General features: G+C 31.9%; 1 protein-coding gene across 2 annotated transcripts in view; it reads right to left on the bottom strand.

The window, feature by feature from the left end:
* LOC118194920 (small glutamine-rich tetratricopeptide repeat-containing protein beta-like) overlaps window positions 1–21,866 on the bottom strand; it is a 111,062-nt gene that overhangs the window by 36,166 nt on the left and 53,030 nt on the right. For both annotated transcript variants that reach the window (XM_035366133.2, XM_035366134.2), the window contains 2 exons: window positions 17,059–17,127; window positions 6,394–6,431 (listed from right to left, as the gene is read on the bottom strand). In XM_035366133.2, the coding sequence (XP_035222024.1) occupies window positions 6,394–6,431; window positions 17,059–17,127 (107 nt within the window). The remainder of the gene's footprint in view (window positions 1–6,393; window positions 6,432–17,058; window positions 17,128–21,866) is intronic.

Genomic DNA, 21,866 nt, shown 5'->3' with positions numbered 1-21,866 from the left:
GTTTCGAGCTTCGGAGACAGATATACCGCGCATGTACAGCTTTTTCCTCTATGAGGGAACGGAGTCACGTCTGTTGCAGAGAGGTTTTCCTTCTTTACAATACATATTTTTTTATTCTAACCTTCATGGTACCGTATACTAGGATTAAACCCGTTTTGTTTTATAAGAGAACAGGTATTTTCTTTAGTTCACTGCACATGCGATTCTCGAGGTAACTGGAAACCAAAAAATGCGGGAAACTTGCTTTGCCTTTCTAAAAGAAAATCAGATTGGAGCTGCGAAAATTGGCTCTATGCCAGCTGCCTGGATGACACTCACGTGATACACAATTCGCCAAAAAAGTGCTCTCTTCCGACGTCGGCACAAAACTCGCCGCTTTTGGCGGGATCGTTGTATGAAATTCCCTGACTTTTCCAGATTTTGACTAAAACACTTAAATTCCCTGACTTTTCCCTGAATTTTTTGGTCAATTTCCGAATTCCCCGACTTTTTTCGGTTTTCCCGGTTTTCCAGGTAGCGTGGCAACCCTGAAAAAGCAACAACGGACTTCTTTTAACTTTAAAAATGCGCTGCATGAACTCTTATCATTTTTACAAGAAAAAATAATAGAGTGTTAAGTAAACATACATTTAAAAAAAGTTAATAATATGTAAAAGATTAAAAAGTTTAACTTACCAGACTTTTTAACTGAAAACAAAAAAACAAGCTCTCTTAACCAGAGGGCAGAACTTCAACTCTTTCTTCCGTTCCACATGTGCATGCGATTCTTTGTGCAAGCCCCTCAATTCAGGAGGTTACTGGAAACAGAGATACTGGAAACTTTCTTTGCTTTTCTGAAAGACAATCTGCTTGGTGCTGCAAAAATTGGCTCTATGCCAGCTGCCCGAATGACGCGCATGAGATACATAATTCGCCAAGAATGTGATCACTTTCAACATTGGCACGAAAACTGCTTTCGGGGTGATCGCCGTTATGAAATTCCCTAAATTTTCCAAAGTTTGACTAAAATAGTTGAGTTTCCCGATTTCCCCCGACCTTTTTTAGTCAATTTTCAATTTCCCTGACTTTTTCCGGTTTTTTAGGTCGCATGGCAACCCTGCTGCTAATCATTATATGAAAAACATAGCTTCCTGAACAACTGTTCTTTTAATGAAAGAGTTTCTATTATTTTTTTGCTCTCTCCCATCTGTAATATTATCAATGTTCTCAATCTCAGTTATCAGTGTTATCAATGTTCTGATGGGTAAAGTTTTGCAGTATCAAATTATTTATTAACAGATACAAAATTAAGAGCTTACCACATTTTTATAATGTACTACTTATGGAATATTTTGGCAAGTTCCTTTTCAGGGTTGCCACTCAAACAGGAAAATGAAATTCCTTGACTTTTCCAGGTTTTTCAGGTGCGTTTCAAGAAAATTCCAGTCTATCCACGTAATGTACGTTGGCTACGCTAAGAGGTAATTATGGTATTACTTGTATTGTGTAGCAAATTCACTTAATTATTCAATAAATCCCAGAGGACATTTATTCTTAATTATTCTTGGTATACTTTGTTTGATAATTTTGTTTACTTTTCCACTTAAGAAACTTAATAAAATTTAAGATATATACATTGGATAACAAATGTATGTTTTATTTAATTATTACTCATGATCATCACCAGTTCAACACGAGGCTAATCTGGTCCTTATAAATCACAACGCAATGCTAAATAGTTAGGTTAGATTTTAGGTAAATTTAATTTGTGTGAGGTATGTTCTTAAAAAGCACCTTAACACTTGAAAACACAAATATAATTATAATAGTTCTTGATTTCTCCATTGAAGATTGAGATTAGAATCTTCCCAATCTGGAATAAAATAAGGATTTTTTTGCAGACATTCTGCAGCTAAACGAAACAAAGAAATCTATTTTAATAAATTGAGGTATTTTATATTTAGTTCGCAGCATACATAAGAAAAAAATATGTGCATTAAATTTCGTGATGGTATGTCATCATACTGCTAGAATTAATTTCAAGATTATGCCAGAGAAAATTTCCTGAAATTTAGAAATATTATTTACTAATAATTAATAAATTTAGAGGGAAGAAGCATCATTAAATTATATGAATAACATAAAAATAAAGATAATTACTTAAAAATTGAATTAGAATAATCAACGATATTTTAGCGAATATAGTTATATTACATGGTTAGCCTAGATGACAGATTACTATTTTTTATTTTACTGCAAAATGGCATGGTATTTATTAAAAAGAAAAGTTTAAAAAGATTTTGCGCTAAAATTCTAGTATACGGTAAGGCTTTGGCACGATTTTGAAAATTGTCGCCAAGACCAAAATGACCCGTTTACTGCGCCTCATCATGTCGCCAAATCCATACATGGAGATTATTTTAACCAAAAAACGTCTATGCAAAGAATCTCTAATTCTTTGGTCTATGTAAAGAAGAAAATTTTCCATACAAATAAAATGCTATTACGCCGCTAGAATGCGGAGGGAAAATTTGCCAAGGGATTTGGCGACGGAACCTGGCGGCCAGAATTTCCCTCTCCGCGATGTGTACCGGAAATTGAGAAACGTGTTAAGAAGAAACGTTCTTTGACAAAAAGAAAACTACGAAAATCCGTTTTTAAATTATTGCGAAAAATCCAAGAAGAAACGTTTTATCAAAGGACGTTTCGTTTCTTCTTGGATTTTTCGCAATAATTTTAAAAACGGATTTTCGTAGTTCCCCCCCCTGAAAATTACTAACCTATGAATTAATTTACTTGCGCCAAAAAATATTTTCTTTTAATTAACTACTTGCGCTAAGACTAAACTTCATGGTTGCGGTACCGTGCGCTACAATATAGCAAGTGGTAAAGTGTGTCATTTACGCCGCTCCGCATCTGCGAGTGCAATCCAGAGCTGTAACTCGAGAAATAAACAATCTCGTTGTTAGGCGACGTGTGCACCATGTTATTTTCATTTTTGCGATAAATGCTTATCGACGTGGTGTTCACGTCGCTCGCAGTTTGAGACAAAAACATCTCGACGTGCGTGGCACGTCTTTTTAGCGCAAGCGGTTAAAGAAATTTTAAAGGATATTCATTTAATGAACTCTTGATAACGTGACCTTCGAACTTCGACACCGGTTTCCAGCTTTGGCGGCAGATACATCACGCATGCACAGAAAGGAAACTGAAAGGTAGAAGAGAATGGAAACCCATATTGGCACACGAAATCCATTTGTTCCTCGCACTTTCAGTTTTACAAAGTATTGTAAAAAAAAAAAAAAACTGAAGAAAGCATGTACTGGACTAAGAAAACATCAGTAGAAACTCCTTTTTTTTGTAAGATAATGTCATATAATCGATACTGTGAAATAAAAAAATACTTGCATTTTGTGAACAATGATTTTTATGATCCAGAAAATCATCCTAACTTGAAACTCTACAAAATTTGGCCTATCTGTGAGCATCTGAATAAAGTATATATAAAAACAATTACTCCAGAAAGAGATATTACCATAGATGAAACGCTGATGTTCAGTAAAGTCAGTTTATCCTGGCGCCAATACATACCCGTGAAAAAGCAAAATTTGGTACCAAAACATACATGCTAAGCAAATCTAGTTCTGTTTATATATGGTCATTTATTATATACACCGGGAAAGGTACTTTGTTTCATCTTAAATTCTGATCTCTCTCAGCACCTTCACAGGTTGTTATGAATCTGATGATGCCATTATTGAAACAAGGTTACTGCATCACCTTATATAATTATTATACTTCAGCAGAATTATGTAATATCATTTTGAATTATCAAAATGATGTAGTTGGAACTGTTAGACAAAACAAAACAAAAAAAAATTTACCTTTAGCATCGAAAAATAAAAAATTAAAAACTGACGAAGTTACATCATTTAGACGCGGCAAAATTCTTGCTCTCAAATGGAAGGGCAAAAAGGAAGTAACAATGTTATCATATTTTCATTATTCTGAAACTGTCAAACTAATGATGCAAATTAAAAAATTGAAAACAAAACCAAAGGTAGTAATTGACTACAATAAAACAATGGGAGGTATGGATCTTGTAGATAAGTATCTTTTTAGTTATCAAGTAGCAAGAAACAGTGAGAAAAAATATTGTATAAAAAAATATTCTTTCACCTTTTAGACCAAGCTGCTTTCAACACTTTTCAAGTTTATAAAAAAGGTGGATGGAAAAAAAGTCGCACCTAAATTTTATACTGGATTTAATCAATGAAATGACTGACAAATACCATACTTTTATCAGTTTTTCAAGACAAGGTCGTCCATCAAGTGAAACGCCATCAAATATTTTATTTGAACGACATTTTTTGGAAACTATACTACCTATTGGGGGGGGAACACTTCCAGAGAATGTAAAGTGTGTTCATCAAAGAAGAATGCAAATGGAAAATGAATTAGGAGAGAAACGAGGTATTTATTGTAAAGATTGCAATGTAGGATTGTGAATACCATGTTTCAAACTTTAACATACACAGAAAAATTATTAATTTTTGAAAAATATTACAGCTATTATTGATGCTGAATAAAAGCCTCACCATTTGCTGATAATAGTGTGTGTTAAACATACATGATTTTTCTCTCTCCAAAATTTAGATGTAATCTTAAACGCCTGTATTAAAGCTTTTCTCCCAGCTTGTGTGTAAGAGGAAAACCAAACATAAAGTAAAATAAAGTAAGTTAAAAAATTTGACATATTAAAAAAAAAACTTAAATTTAACAAAAAATATAGTGTTTTTTATATGAATTTATTTTAAATTTCATAAGCATTAAAAAACATGAATAAAAATTGATGATTTTTTAATAAATTCTGTCAAATTTATGCAACGAGTACTGTCAAATTTATGCAACGAGTATACACAAGTATATATTGGGAAAAACTATACATTTTTATTCAGTAAAGAGCTTTAAACAATTTTTAAGAACAGAACTAACCCTTAAAAACATAGGCAGATATTACCTCCTGTACCTCACAGCAGTCGCACAGCATTTGTAAGAGATATGAATGCCTGTGTGCCTATCAAACAATCAAACTTGCATAGCCATACCATCTGCTGCCTTTCTAGGATGTTGGCAGACTGATACAGAGTTCTTGGTTATCACAAGGTGAAGATATGTCATATATGCTTTGTTAGGTTTAATTGGGACTTATTTGTAAAGAGAGCTGTTTCCCCACAGATGCTTGGTCCAAGATTGATGTTTTCTGCACCACACAAAACAGGCTCTCTTGTTTGTAACAGAACACAAAAAACAGGCCTTGCAAACAGACAAGATTTTAGAGCAATATGTTCACCTTTTCAGAGGTCCAATTAACACTGTTTTTATGGATGACAATGCTCATCCACTCGTAACTAATCTAGCAGATGTCTTTCAGAAAAGTGAGGATATTGACCACATGGATTGGCAGGCTAGACCTCCTGACCTAAACCACAGAGACGTCTGGAATGCTCCTGGAAGGGCAAAATAAATACAACTTGCTCTCCACTTGCAGAGCCCTCCATGCACTCAAAACAGTACTGCTGCGGGAGCAGGACTACAAGGACTCGTGAACCGAGTTACAGAATGTGTCATGTAGTGAGAACCTAGTCTTCCTTTCCTGTTCAACCTTGCAACCTCTGCTTCAGGTCTTCCTGTACCAATAAGCCTAACACATGATCATACATATGTACCATGACTCTATGGCATTTTATTATACACTTATGCGCACACCAAATTTCACTGAAATCTGGCCATCAATTCTGGAGATAATCGACCAAATGTGAGAAATCTCAGAATTTTGAACATTAGCATATATAAAGCAAAGAAAACTTGATATACCACTGGCAGGCCTCATGGCGTGTTGAGTTTTAAATTTCATGATAATTTGAAACTTAAGATGATCTAAATATTTGTTTAAGAGCAGAGTTTATTTATCAGCTGAAATATAACTTTATTTAATATAAATTTATTTTAAATAATTAAGTTAATGAAAAGTATTTTCAGCTGAGTTGATGAATTATAGCAAAACACAACTGGAAGGCCTTCATTGAACACATTCAAAGGAGCAGGGATTTACATTACACATTGGAAAAAGAACCAACCATACAGGCCTGTTTCATGGGCAGGTCAATTATCAACATTTTATTAATCAAGCCATCTGACACAAAATGGGCTTTTATTTCTTTTAGTTAACATTCTACACTTTTTCATGAATGGGGGATCATTTATCTGTGAGATGAATTATTTATCAACATTTTGAAACAGTGAGACCATTTTTATATCAGCACACACAAACAAATGATGTATTTTATTTAGAAACACATGTAATTTTTAATAATCAAATAAAACAGAAAGTAAATGAATAAGCCAACTTACGCACTGATAATATTAGGATCTTGCATTAAGGTTGAAGCCTATATTTGAGAAAAAAATGAAGTATGTAAATATATAACACAGAAAATAAGATCTCTCTAGCGGCAACAAACAATGCAATGCAACAACAAACAAATTATGTATAATACATTATAATGTATTAAAAGTCTAAATTTAACAAACATATTTCCAGTATAAAATTTCAGATCTCATTCCCACTACGGAAATGAACTGAAAATGTAAATGAAACTCAAAACATTGGAGGAGTGAATTTTTTTTTTTTTTTTTTTTGAAAGGGGGGGCACTATTTACATTTAAATGTACCTTGAGCATCAAACCCAAAGAAATATAATATTTAACAAAAACATCTATTGCACAACTGACTTGGAAAACAACAGGAAAAACTTTTAAATAAGCAACTGTTTAATTATTTCAAATAATAAAATTTTTAGACTTTGTTTAGCTATAACATGCTTTAATTCTTTAAACAGACAATAATGAGTAATTATTATTACAGATTAGGAAATCCATTAGCTGAAGCACAAGAATGTGTACTAATTACTACTATATACAAATATTTAAAAGAAAAGTGGGACAAAACTACAGTGCTGTGTCAAAAACTCGGGCTACTTCTACCCTCCGACATCCTGGATTGTTTGATGATGGATTTTATGAGGAAGTAAATGTATGGAGAAAGTGGTAGCTTTCTTCTGTTAAACCTGTTGCATCAATTACATTTCAAACTATCTTCTTTCATATTTCCCTTTGTCTTCAACTTACCAATATTTTAATAATGATTCCTTGATAAAAATGGAAAATAAAATCAAGACAAAATGAATGTAAAGGTACACAACATTTTCCAAAATAATCCAGTTCCATCAATACTGAATATTTGTACATGCTTACAGCCAGCATTCTCTGAAATTTCATTTAATATCTGATGGCCCACGATGGCGTGAATATTCATTGTTCTTTTCGTGTGGCAGCGCTTGAATTAGCTGTCCATTTCGTGAGGTGGCACAGTGCCAACTTATATTACCTTTTATATATATAAGCGCAGCTTATTGGTGAGTCAGGCCGGCCCATGGAAAAATCAAGTATGACTCACTGGTAGGTCATGCCACCCCACAGAACAGACAAGTATGACCCTTCGGTCAGTCAGGCCAGCATCAACGTGTTAAAGAGGACTTCTCACGCATTGGCTAACATGAACGTTAAGAATAGTTAATGCGTAACACAAAGCAAGATACTGATATGTCTAAAAGCTTAATGATTTAATTCTTCAATAAGCATCAAAGACAGCTGCATTTCATCGGATGCACATCAGTCGATAGTATAGACTTACCAAACCATACCCTTCAACAGAGACTGTTCTGGTTTGATAACGTAGTCCTTGCGTCCTAGCCAGTTTGTCATTTTGTTCTCATTATTTCCTAAAATTTTAAAAATGCCAAATATGCAAGAAGTAAAAATAGTGCAGCTTGGATATAAAAGCAATTTAGCAATTAAAATATACCCTTTATTACACTCGCTGTTGACAATCTAAATATACTGTAAGTACTTGTGATTTCAATAAGCTTCACTAAGCTGCAAAACTAACAGTGAAGTACACTGCAGTGAATTTTCTGTCATTAAAAATAAAGAACTTTTGAAGAAAGTACACAGTAGTGATAAATACTAATAACTTTTTAATAACAAGGCATGTTCATAGTTATGCAACAATTTTAGAAGTGCTTACAGTGCCAAAAAAAGCACTAATAAAAAATAATGCTTTATAAATTAAATAAGTTTTAATAAATTTCACTGATATTACTGAATTTATTTTTTTTAATTTGGTACTGTCAGCCCCTAGAGACCAAAAGAAAGTTCACTGTCGGTCCCCAGGGCCTGACATCGGAAAAATAGAAAGTTCACTATTGATACCCAGAAGGCAGACACTGGACAAATGCATTATCAGTCCCCAGGGACCAACGCCACACTGTCAGTGTCAAGAGTCAACAATCTTCTCAGTTGTATCAGTGTAAAATACTTACATATTTTTCAAAGATCATATTTGATAACTTTCTTTACATTATTTTATCAATGAAATATATTACATTTGTAATCTGTGTTTGTCACAGCAATTTTTCAGGTTTGCATGGTGGAATAGCTGATGTTTTTAAACATGTACACTGCTAAAAAAGAAAATGGGACAGTGCTATATCTCCCGTTCTACTGGGCCGATAGACAAAATTCAAACTGCGTTTTCCATGTCTCGAAAGCGCGACTTAAAATATATATTAGATTTATATATAGCACTAATCTAACATAGGCATTTTGACACAAAATCGGACTTTTCTGAAATAACATATCAATATTTTTCCATATTTCGATTCCACGACTCAAATTATGCCAGAATACCAAGTTTTGTAAAAATTGTACGAGTAGTTTTTAAAATATTAGCTCTCAAAATTTTAGCTCCTCAATGTTAATTGAATTTGGTAAATATTTATTAATATCTCTTTTTTAATTACAACTTTTATTATTTTTCCTTTCACATTTCGAAATTTAGGTTTATTCCAAATAAAATTTACCCATTTTTTGTGTTTTATTTTTTTAATTTGTGTTTTTAAATAATTTTTTATAATTTTGAATTATAACCTATAAAATTTTTACCATCATCTTAAAGTAGGTGTATTTTTAAGCATATCTGAAAAAAATTAAGACTTTTTTATTCAAAATTTTCTAAGATATACACGAATTTACATATTTTCGCGTTTTGAAATTTGGCATCTTTTCTTTGAGCGATAATAACGCCAAATATGGTCTATGGATTTTTGTTACAGTGAATTGCCAAAGCTATTTTTAACCTTAAATTTCAAGTAAAAATTTACCAAGACTTAATTATATGAAACTTTTTCCCTCAATGACGTGTAATAAATATTTATTAATACTATATGAAAAGCTATTTTTTTTTTAATTATAGATGATGATATTCGAATTTTTAACTATTTTTTTAAATTTCTCTCTTTCTTCCTTTTTTTTAAAAAAAAATAAGAGTAAAATTTACCTTCGGCGTTTTATCGTCTGCTACTTTACTTCGTTTAAATCCAATTTTCTACAACTGAGAATTTTCGTTTGATGTTTATTTGAATTTTATTAAAATACTAGCAGCTTCGCAGCCAGCCTTCATCTGGCTTTTAAATGTACCGGAAAAATGGCTGAAGGAAACACCAAATGTTAAATTTAAAAACTGCATAGAATTTTACTCTGCAGAACAACTTCATAAAAAAAGTTATTACGTATAACTAAATTAAAATGAAATAAGCAATATCCCTTAATACAAATATTAATTACCCTAATAAATAAATTAACCAACTTCCCTTTGCATAATCTTAAGAACTCAAATGGTATAAAGGAGATTAAGAACTTTGTTTCCTAAAAAAATCACTCAAAACTTTTCAATATCTTAAAAACAGTGAAATTAGCAATAAATAACATAAAAGAATACAAAAAACAAAAAATTCTGAAAAGCAAAGTATAATTAATGATATTTTATCTTATATTTTCAAGAGAAAAAAATTACAATGAAATAAGCTATATCCCATAAAACAAATATTAATTATCCTAATAAAAAATTAACCGACTTTCCATTGAAGAAAAAAATCATGCAAAACTTTTCAATATCTTACAGATAGTGAAATAAGCAAAAAATAACGTGAAAGAAACTCAAAAAACAAAAATTTCCGAGCACAAATTAACTCTGCAGAACAACTATACATAAAAAAATCAATAAAAATGTATTATATATATAAAAAAATTATTATATATATAAAAATAATAACGCCAAATGTGGTTTATGGATTTTTGTTAGTGAATTGCCACAGCTATTTTTAACCTTAAATTTCAAGTAAAATTTTACGGAGAATTAATTATATGAAATTTTTTCCCTCAATGATGCGTAATAAATATTTATTAAAACTATATGAAAAGCTATTTTTTTTAAATTTTAGATGATATTATTCAAATTTTTAACTATTTTTTTAATTTCTTTCTTCCTTTAAAAAAAAAAAAAGAGTAAATTTTTACCTTCGGCGTTTTATCGTCTGCTAACTGAGAATTTTCATTTGATATTTTGATTTGATAGAAGTTTTAAAACATAAAAGATCAACTCATTTTTTATCCTAAAATGTATTTTTGTGCGTAGCGTATTTTCATTATATCCTTAAAATTCTAATTTAGAATGTAATTGTCAAGAACAGAATCCTAATCATCAGTAATATAATAAGTAATTATTATGGCTATTAATAAATCCTTCTTATAAAGTAATTGCAAATATTTCAAAACACTTTCTGTCTGAATGCAAATATTTTTCTATGCAAATATTTTTAATTTTATATTAATCCAGATTGCACACGATATTATTTATTTGCACTTCAAGTCTTACCAACAGCTCTAGTAGAAGTTACAAATCAATTATATTTAATTAAGGATTGGATTATTTAATTATGGCAAAGCACACGAGGGCTATCTGCCTAAAGGAAGGGATGCCTTTCTGAGGGACTTTCTAAGGGAAACTGGCTCGCATTCATGTTACACATGGGGAAAACCACGAAAACACCCATGCAGCTAGCCCGTTCGCGGGATTCGAACCTCAGACCGAACTACCAGTGTTCAGCGTCTTTACCACTCGGCCGCTGGTGGGCTATTTAATTAAGGAATGACCATCTAAGTTTAGAAACAGCGTACCGTAACAGCAATTTAATTACTGGTGCCGTATCTTTCATGTTACTCCTGATTGGCAAGCTACATGATTTTTAATGAGTATTCGGGTTTTGCAAGTAACTTGGAAATTGCGCTTAAACTAGGTTAGTTGGTTATTTGAACATAGAAAGAACATGGGAGCTATTTGATTAAGATGCTTTCATAGAGAACCTTTGTAAAGAGAACCTAGAAAACTACGAAAACCAACCATGCAGCCTGTGTTAGACTTCGTAACAAACAATTAGTATTTAACAATCTTCAAATGCTAGGTAACTGGTAAGGCTCCAATTAAATCTCCAATTTAATATTTTATTTGTAAATATTTAAAATATTGTTGTATTCTTAGACACAAAAAGCAGAATTTAAGTTTTGTTAACTCGTTAGTAAACTACCAAGCCGTAGTGCAAATGAATATTCAATTTCTTTTGCAATAATTGTATTCACTTAATATTCTTGGAATATGAGCTAAAGAAGGAACGTTCTCGGAAGATTAAAGAAGTGTTTAAATCCAGTGATATTAGGCTTGTTTACAAACTCAGGATCAAAACGATTCTGCAATTGCCCGAGTAATTAACTTGTAAATGGCTGTGAATTAGGCAGATGACTTTTAATCTTACATCTAAATACAAAACATTTCGAATACGTTTTCTGATTCCAAATGTTTTTGTATTGCATGACAATGCATCTTTTCATCATTCAATAACCAGTCGGAGAACCGCTTCTGTTCCGAAAATAAGTATGTGTACTCAATCGTCCTGCATGTTCTTCAAATTTGTCTTGTGATTTTTTTCTTTCCGAAAAACTAAAGTTGCCTCTCAAAGGAAAGTTTTTTGACATTGAAGAGACAAAAGGAGTATAACATCTACTTTTAGAGGCATGTCAAAAAGAGATCTCTACAAGCCTTCTCTTCCATTACATGTTGTGCAGTCAGACAAAAAGTTGCATCAGCATAAATTCTATAATCTATTTTTATTACACTCTGATTACTTTATTAACATACAGTGAATATATACTAAATCTTTTACTTCAGCTTAAGTAATTCGGAATTTTTGACAGAATTGTTGTTGGAACTAGGACTTAGAAGAAAAGTCAAATTAAATACTTCGATAACCCAATAAATTCAAGGTAGAAGTTTCAATATTTTATTTTCGGAGGGAGGAGAAATTTTTTCAGTTTTGGCCCATTATCCTAAGTATATTTGCTTCGATTCTTTATTTTTCCATAAAAGCGAGAAATTTACACATGGTATACATATAACACGTAGCTTCAAATTAAAATTGAATAATATACAGAGTGGTTATAATTAAAGTTCCACATTGAAATGGTCATAAAAGGAAAACTACTGGATCAAATGCTATCAAATTTGGTAATCGTGTAAAGGTGGTCATGGGAATTATTTTCCGCAAAAAAAAGGAAGTTCGAAACCTTACCACCAGGGGGAAATGGCACTGTATGCAATATTGTTAAATGAAATATGGGTCGGAATCTAACTTAACCTTTTGTTACATGGGTTTAATATGTTGTATACCCTTAAGAAACTTTGAAGTAAGCAATATACCATTTAAAGGCGTTATATTCGATAAATGTCAAGTGCGCCATCCGTGTAAGTGAGAAATTCATCCGTGAAAACCACGAATTAGCGATTGGAAAATGTCAGATCGCAAATCTCTCGCATGAGTGCGTACAATCTGGAAATCGTTTTCTTACAGATCGCTAATTTGTAATTTTTGAAGCCTGAATTCGGCCCTAAAACATGAAGATACTGATTCAAAACGCTTTTAATCAATTTGGGCCAAAGAAATCCCTCATGTTACCTATCTAGTTCCATTGCATTCTCCTACTGCATTCGATTGCATAGCAGTCATTCCACACCGTTTAGTGTTGAATGACAGCTAGTTTTATAACTGAACCATTTTTCTCTGAAGAGCAGTCAACAGCTGAACCACTGTGATTGCAGCTCACTTACAGTCAATGTTAAAATGTTTTGTGATACATGAACTGCAGTAACTACAATTTTTATGCAGGGCCGGGCCCCACCTCACGTGTGTCGCACAGTTACTTAGGCAACATTTCACGAATGAACGTCTTATAGGCCAACACTTCCCCTCTTCCCACCAAATCTCAACCTCTGTGACTTTTGGCTATGTGGTTATCTCAAAAGCACCGTTTATGGTGATAATCTAAACAATTTGGCAGAAATGAGAAATGTGATACACTGACATGTCCGTAGCATTCCTCCTGATATGCTAAGAGCTGCTGTTGAGAATGCAGTAACAGGATTTAATTTGCTTTCGAAAATTTCTGGACGCTACATTGAACATGCTTTGTAACACATTTCGGAAACTATTAAACACATTTTAAACAGATGTTTTCATGTCTTATTTCATGTAACAATATTGTACACAGCACCATTTTCCCCGTGGTGGTGAGATTCTGAACTCTTTTTTTTCCCCCCCTCGGAAAATAAATTCCCATAACCTCCTTTACACGATTCCAAAGTTTGATAACATTTGGTCCGGTAGTTTTCCTTTTGTCACCATTTCAAATTGGAACTTTAATTATAACCACCATGTAAATTAAACTTTAAAAGTTTGACAGTTTGGTTCAAGTCCCAGCTTTAAAAATATATATATAATCTTTTATATTAATCCTCTTAGAAAGAATGTTTTAAGAAGCTAATTCTTCTCTCGCGTTACAGATTGTATAATAAAACATGATCTTTAATATGATTTAGATTGTTTCAGCCGATATAAGAATCGGGTCACTCGGTGGTACAGAATAAACCCTGCTGGACCGTTTTATTTCTTTGTCATTTAGCAAAAATCTTTTAATTAAAATATTTATCCTGTGGGCTTCGCTTTAAACTTTATTTCTAGTTAAAATGACTAGAAAATGAAAAGCTGTCTTCAGCTGACATGCAATTCATGTAATTGATATTTTAAAAAATTGACAAGAATGCAAAATTTATGGAAGTCTAGCAATCGAAAAATCTTAATTTTCTTGTGTGAGCACTGAAAATAACTGAAGAAGGAAAGAAGAAAATTAGGGAGAAAAGTGAGCAAAAATTTGCAGGGAAATTTGGCTGTCAGACATACCAAGATGTTTAAAAAAGTTGGACGTTTTAAATATACTTTCAGGATACTTCAAAGAATTTAGGTGTTCAAAGAGAAAACACTTGGACGTGTACACCAACAAATATCATCAATTGAGCTTGTATTAATAGAAAAGACAAAAACGATATCATTGCAGATTAAAGTGAAGAGCGACTGGTTTTAGACTATATGGTTGTATAAATTTAAATTACGTTATAGAACATCATATTGTATCATAAATGGAGAATCCCATGATTTTCTCAGTCGAATTATTTGAAGATTCAGGAGTTTATCCAGCGATGTATGTGGATGTCACCTAAAGATGTTTTTTTCCCTTCCTGATGAAACAGCGGACGAGCGGTAAAGTCGCTGAACACCGGTAGTTCGGTCCGAGGTTCGAATCCCACGAACGCGCTGGCTGCATGGCCGTTTTCATGGTTTTCCCCATGTGTTAAGTATATGCGAGCCAGTTTCCCTTAGAAAGTCCTCCACGAAGGTATTCCTCCCCTTAGGCAGATAGCCCTAGTGTAAATAAACCAAAACCTCTTGATGAAACCAGTCTTTCCTTTCATCTCATACCTTCAAAATGTTTAGCCTCTAAAGACTGATAAAGACTTTCTAAGGGAAAACAGCTGGCATACACAAAACACATGAGAAAATCCACGAAAACACCCATGCAACCAGCCTGTTTACCGGGATTCAAACCCCGGAGTGAACTACCAGTGTTCAGGGACTTTACTGCTCGGCCGTTTGTTGGCCTTTATGAAATGGAAGGCAATAACTTTATTTAAAATGATTGTCAGAAATATCAAGATATTTCAAAATGTTGGATGCTTTTTAATATACTTGCAGAATGGCTAAAGAAAAAGAGCAAGAATAAAGTAGAATGCTTGAAGAAAAAGAGAAGAAAAAATAATTTTTTGCGTAAAATTTAGTATTTGTATTTTTTTTTTTTTTTTTTTAATTTGAAACCTTTTAATCTTATGATATTTGATTCTTGCAATTTCAAAAATAAAATATTTGACTAAAATATGAATAACATTTTAAGAAAACAAATGTAGGATAAAATTGTGTAAAGCAATGGGCAGAATGATAAAACTGTTTAAAGCAGTGTATGCAAGTCATCCTAAGTTAGAATGTCAGTTATACATCTCTCTTATTTATATATATCTTTTCTGAACAGAACATTGAAAGGCATGTTAACTGTGCTTTACTGTATTTTCTCTCTTAATATATGCAGTTTTCAAACACAACGTAGTCTGGATTACAGTCTTCTTCCGAAAGAAATGCAATTCAAATAAATAAAATCAAATTCTGAAAAATTTATATGAATAAATATATTTAAAATGCTCATTTCGAAGGAATAAATAGAAAATTTTAAAACAATTATCTGAAGAGACAATGGAACACAAACAATTAAAATAAAAGTATAAAAATTTAAAAATTACCTAAAATAATAACTATGACAAAAAATATATATAAAGAAAACTATTTGAAAAAACAATACGCATTTATTTACGCAATTCAAAATGGTAAATAGAAATTTTTAAAACAGTTATTCGAAAAAAAAAAACGTGCAACTTAAACAATTAAAATGAAATTCGAAAAAGAAAAAATTACTTAAAATAATAACAGTTATAATTAAAAATATAATATAAAGAATATTATTTTACAAAAAAACATACACAAAAAAACCTATGTAAATTGTATTTAATTCTTTTTTATTTTTCTGCAGAAGGATTAAGTTATTAACATGGAATACCTAATCTGTGCCTTTTTTCCTGTGCCTCTAATCTTTTCATTAGAACACCGATGCTCACTAAGAGATGCTGATCAGTTATAATCAAAAATGACTGAAATTGTTTAAAAAAAAATATGAAAAATAAATTTTTAATTGTTGACTGCATTAAAATAACTCCTCTTTTTGCCTCTCTATAGAAGGAGGCAGTAATATTCATGCCAAAGAGCATAACCAAAGAGCTTTAATTCAGATCTATTACAAATTTGAATGTAGTTTACTACTTTGGAAAGTCACTACTTTGGAAAGAGATTTGAAAGCATATATAGCACAGCTAACAGAAAAAGAAAAGAAGCATAGTAATTATTAATACAGCACAGTTAGTTATTAAATTTTGAACTAAACTATTTCTTCTATTGATACAACAGCCAAGAGTAGAATATAGTCTCTCTTGGAACACTCTTTTACTCTTTTCTGCATTTGCAGAGTTCTCCACCTAGCAATTTTAATACATTCAAGTCACTTATCCATACAAGTCCAATCACTGAAGCCTGAGTCTGACCTGTTTTCCTATAGTTAATAGTTAGAAATTTTAAATATTACAGAAGATTTAATTTGGAAAATGCGACCAGCAAATTTCATGCAGTTAATGTCTCTAATAATATCTAATTTATACAATTTATTGTTATGTGTATTCTACCACAATGCAGCAACATTTACAGTACTCAGAATTTTTCTCGGGACTTTAAAAGCTTTAGATAAATTTCTTGAACCCTAGCTAAGATCCAGGCTTCAGAGCCATTTAAGTCTCATTAGTAAGTAGTTCTGACCTCCTTTTAAGCAATTTTGATTGTAAAAATTTTCTCAAGTCATAAAATATCAGTAACTGGCAGACTCATCAAAAACACAAACATGTGCCTATCAGGAAACAAACTTACCGAAATTTTTTATTGATATTCTTTCTGAAATTACATATTATTAAAATGTTGCTTGTATATGGTGGATATTTGCATGCAATTCTTTAATTTTATTAAGCATAATTAGCTTTGAACACATAAAAACAAACTAATTAATCATATGAAAATCATGACTTACCATGCTTCTAAAAGCTGGATTACTAAACAATGTGTGCCAATCAACACAACTAAGTCCAGCCAAACCACTCTATAATTAAAAAATCAATTATGACCTTTCATATCAAAATCACTCTGAAGAAAATTATACCAAAAACTCAAAGTAAGACATGCTTTACATTTTAAACGAGAAGGTTAAAACACGTTGTTTTCATATTTATGGAAGTTAAATAACACGTACTTTATAATTAGAGGTGTTCAAAAGAAATAACCCACTTTTCAAAATACACTCCTTCCCCAGGTGCAACCTCAAAAAAATTTTGTTCTGTAATTATTTTGATAGAATTTTTTGAAGGAGGTCCTGCAAATTTGTTCCAACAAAAATACGTTTTCAATATTAAAGTATTAATCTTGGACTTATATGTGGGATATTTATATTGCAATTTGTTTCATTCAATCACTAACAGTCATTAAAAAATTTTGCCTGCCAGAAAAGCTTTTCAGTTTTTGTAATATCATTTATATGATGCAAAGAAATGAAAAATGATACCAAAGAAATCCTTATTTCTTGAGACCAAGAAATGAAGGAAAATTCAAAACTAGCTCTCAATGCCAGTGCATATGAACAGTACTAATGTTTACCTGGCTCAAAAACACAATTAGGTGACTTCTAAATAGCAAAAATATGTCAATGGATAAGTTGAAAGGGTTTTCTAGCAAGAAATCTAGAAAGTCATAAGCACTAACTGAACAACTGATGTGTAGTGGCTACAGGGGCATGGCTCATTTATGGCTCATAGTTCTTCAGCACTTTCCTCATGGCGACATATATGGTCGGAAGTGTGATGCAAGAGACTGTGTGGCCTTGGGGACACAACATGATTCCATTTTTATGGAAGTGAAATACTCAACCACATCACAAGAGCTCTTTGGTGATGAATTCAAGCAAATCAACTCTTTCGAATTTGCAAGCTACTATACCCAATACCCTAGCATCTCTATATTAATGAGGAGATAAGACTTGTAACAGTGTTTTGAGCCCACTGTGTTCATGTGATTCACCATTGCATTGATGTACAATTGTTAAGCTCTGTTCGCTGGGTGTGGCTAGTTACATCGATTGAAAACACTTATGAAGAGAGGTGCCATGGGTAGAGTAAGTGATGTAGTTCATCAGCCCACCTCAAAGGTGAGGTGTGTGTTCCTGTCATGTCTGAAAGGGCAAGCCATGAGACCTTGTCTTGTCTGAAGTGGCAGCCATGAAATCTTGGATGATTAATGGCTCGCACTTGCCCATAAATGCTTTGGCGTTTTAGTGGAGACTGGGTCAAATCAGAAGTGCAATGTTACACACCATGTGGCATTTGGGACAGAAGTTGATTTTCTTTCATGGAAGTGAAATACTCTACCTCATAAAAAAAAAGCTCTTTGGTAACGAATTCAAGTATTTTAACTCTTTTGAATTTGCAAGTATTTGCTGGCTCTGCAGGTTGCTATAGAAGTAAATATTGTAGTGAAATTAAAACAAAGTTAATAACTGAAACAATTACAAATGGTGCTTTCAAAATGAGTCATTAAAAACTGAATAAACTAAAATGAAAGTTAATAACTGAAACAATTACAAATGGTGCTTTCAAAATGAGTCATTAAAAACTGAATAAACTAAAATGAAGTGAAACACTTCATGTGATGACTGTGGAAACAGTGAATAATTTAATACATTTAAAAATATGCAAATTAAAAATGTTTAAAAGGAAATATATCTAATAAAATTACAGTTCATATATGATTATATTACTGATAATCCTGTATGGCAGAAAATAGTCTCAGAATCAAAACAAATACTTATCAGATATAAAACAATACACATATAAAGGAATTAAGAAAAAATTTTAAAAAATAAAAATACTATTGCACTTTATAAACAAATTATATTGCAATTAAATTATATTAAATATTAAAATTACACAAAAATAACTCAGTTCTCTGCTCCAATAAAATGCCAGCCAGATCAATGGTTCTGATGGTATCAATTTTTTAAACCAAAAAAGCAAGTTACAAATAATTGCATGGAATCCAACCCTACATAAAGTTAAAATAAACATGGTATATGATTTTAAATATTTTAAATTTTGTGGTAGCAGCAAATTAAGCGAGGAAACCTGAAATTTTCACTCAAAAGCGGCTGCTTTGGAGTTTTTTTTTTTTTTAAACACAAATTACACATTTGCAGTTAATCTTCCTGGGAGTTAAACATTCATTGATAATTTTGGTTTAGAGAGTGTAATTTATGTTTAGTTTTTTAATAATAGAAGATTTAGAAATAATTTGGGATGTTTTCTTTTAGAGTGGCAGATGTATTGTAATTTGAGATTACAAATCGGATAATCAGTAGGAATACTTCTAATTCTTTTAACTTGGCTGGTAATGGTAATGGCAACTTTTTTTTTTTTTTTTTTTTTTTAATATCTGAATGCCAGTTAATTTATTGAACAGTATTGAAGTCGTAAAATCTCATGTTAAGAAAAAGGTGGTTTGATGTATTCATAATCTTAGGTCAAAAAACCAATTGGTTGTTGATTATGGTTAATCCTACCGAATTTGAGGTATAAAGAGTAAATGTTCTTTTTTTCAGTTAGATGTTCATTATTAATAAAAGTGTATCCATCTATGTAACAAAGTGTAAATGAATTGGCTTTTAGTAAAATTGTTAGTCTTACATGAATTCAAATTCTTTTGAGAATTGATAAAGATCTTCAAATTTTCTTGTTTTCTCTCAATATCTTTTCCTTTTTCAGTGAGGGGACCAAATTGCGTCAAAATATGCATCGAGGCTTGCCAAAATGGTGAAGGTCAATGCTAATATGGGTAGGTCAAAGCATTCCACTGGAGTAAAGTCATTTCTTACGTGGACTTAAAAGTGGTATACATCACTACATGAATGCAAAACTCACCAACATTGCATTTTATCTATAGGGCTGCTGATAAAAGTGCAGCAGCCGTAAAAGGATGCATTAAGTAGAATTCCCAAATATACAGCAACAATCTGCCATATGTTTAAGCATATTGACTAGTTGTATGTGAGTGAATTGCTCCATGCTTGCATGAATCATGTGGCCACAGGAAGATATCAAGAATCCTCCCAATTTTTAGGAAGGTCAGACATGGTACTTAGTCACCTTTATTATCAGATTTGACATGAATGAATGATTGATAAGTGGATATTAAGCAGGCAGATTAAAAGCATGATTTATTAAAGTCCCACTAGTAACCAGACTGTTAGTTGTTGCTGGAAAACATGAGTGAAATACCTTAGATTGTTGCTAGCCTATTTGTGGTTACTGTTGGTGATCACATTTTCGAGCATCTTTTGCAAAACCTTAAATCATTAAAATGTTTCTTTTGATTTTACTTGCCTTTCTTACTTACCAGTAGTTCCCACCTTCTCTATGTAACAGCACTTAAACATTCCATTACTAAATTCCCTTCTTTCCGTCCTTTCAAATTGCAAGCTATTTTACACTATCCTGTAACTTGTGATAAGTTCAATATCGAGAGACGGGACAGTTATTCTCATTACAGGCACAATTTAAAGACAGAAAGTAAGCATGAGATCAAAATGTGAAGTAGATTAAATTATGATAATGGCTGCCTTTACTGTAAGCTGGAAACTGATTACAAAGAAATTACAAGAAATGCTCGAAGAACACCTCTCAAATGAAGAGCATAAAGTATATAAGACTGATGATGTTTCCATGCTGCTTCTCTTGTTAATTGCTAGTTTCAACCCACATCACATAAAATTTTGTAAACAGGATATTTAATAGTATTTCTGAGAACGTTTTTATGAATGGAATAATTTCAAGCCATTTAGCTCACATAAATATCTTAAATAAAGTCAAAAGTCGTTAATCCCGACTTGTCGGGACTTCGGCAATTCCGGATTATAGATCATCAGTTTAAATCTGGTAAAATGGCATGCAGAAATTATAAAATTAAAAATATGAAACCTTAATTTATGAAATAAAGAACAATTATGATCTAAAGGGTATCAAAAGTTACAAAAAAAGCTTAGTTTACTTTATTAAACATTTCTTTCAATGTTAGTTGTTTAAGTTGCTTCGTTTTATGTGATAATACTTTCTCTTTAATTCTATAAACAGACATAATTTCTTCTTCAGTTACAAAGTTCCGCTGCTAAAGTCCTATAATTGCTGTGTCGAGAATACCGACTAATTTGTCAATCGAAATTTTTTTCATTTTCAATAAATCATCTGTATCACTTTCTTCTTTATCGGAAGCGAATTATAATGATGAGGAATTTGATTTAAATCATATCAAAGGAGTACTTCAAGATGAAATGCTACATTTAGTAAGGAATTATAAGTGAAATAAAAACATCTGCTCTGAAGATAAGGATAATGCTGACAGATTAACTTAAAATTCATTGCGCACCGTGGCGTTTCGGCATTTTCCCCCCAAGCCGCAGAGCAGCGTGAAATTGATAAACAGATTTCGGAATGGTTTGAGAAACGAAGGATATGCCTTTATCCATTTTTTGCAGCAATTCCACTTTTTTTTAATGGACTTCTAAACATACTTTCGGTTTGTAGATCCTTTACATATTAGTAAACATATATCGGAAATTCTATTTGACATAATCGAAAGTTCAAGCTTACTTTTATAAAATTGCTCTAACAGTCTGCAAAAAATAATAAGTCGGATCCGATTTGAAGATTCAGGAACAACGCAATCTGCAACATTAACTGAATTAGATAATTTTAGCTTTGCTTATACCGTCCGTTATACATTAAATGCGCAAGCGTAAAC

This window comes from Stegodyphus dumicola, chromosome X1, assembly GCF_044657685.1.
Source record: "Stegodyphus dumicola isolate Sdum_Otavi_A_Nest chromosome X1, ASM4465768v1".
NCBI classification, from domain to species: Eukaryota; Metazoa; Arthropoda; class Arachnida; order Araneae; family Eresidae; genus Stegodyphus; species Stegodyphus dumicola.
Note: the sequence above shows the minus strand (reverse complement) of the source record. Positions and strands in the feature narration are given on the sequence as shown.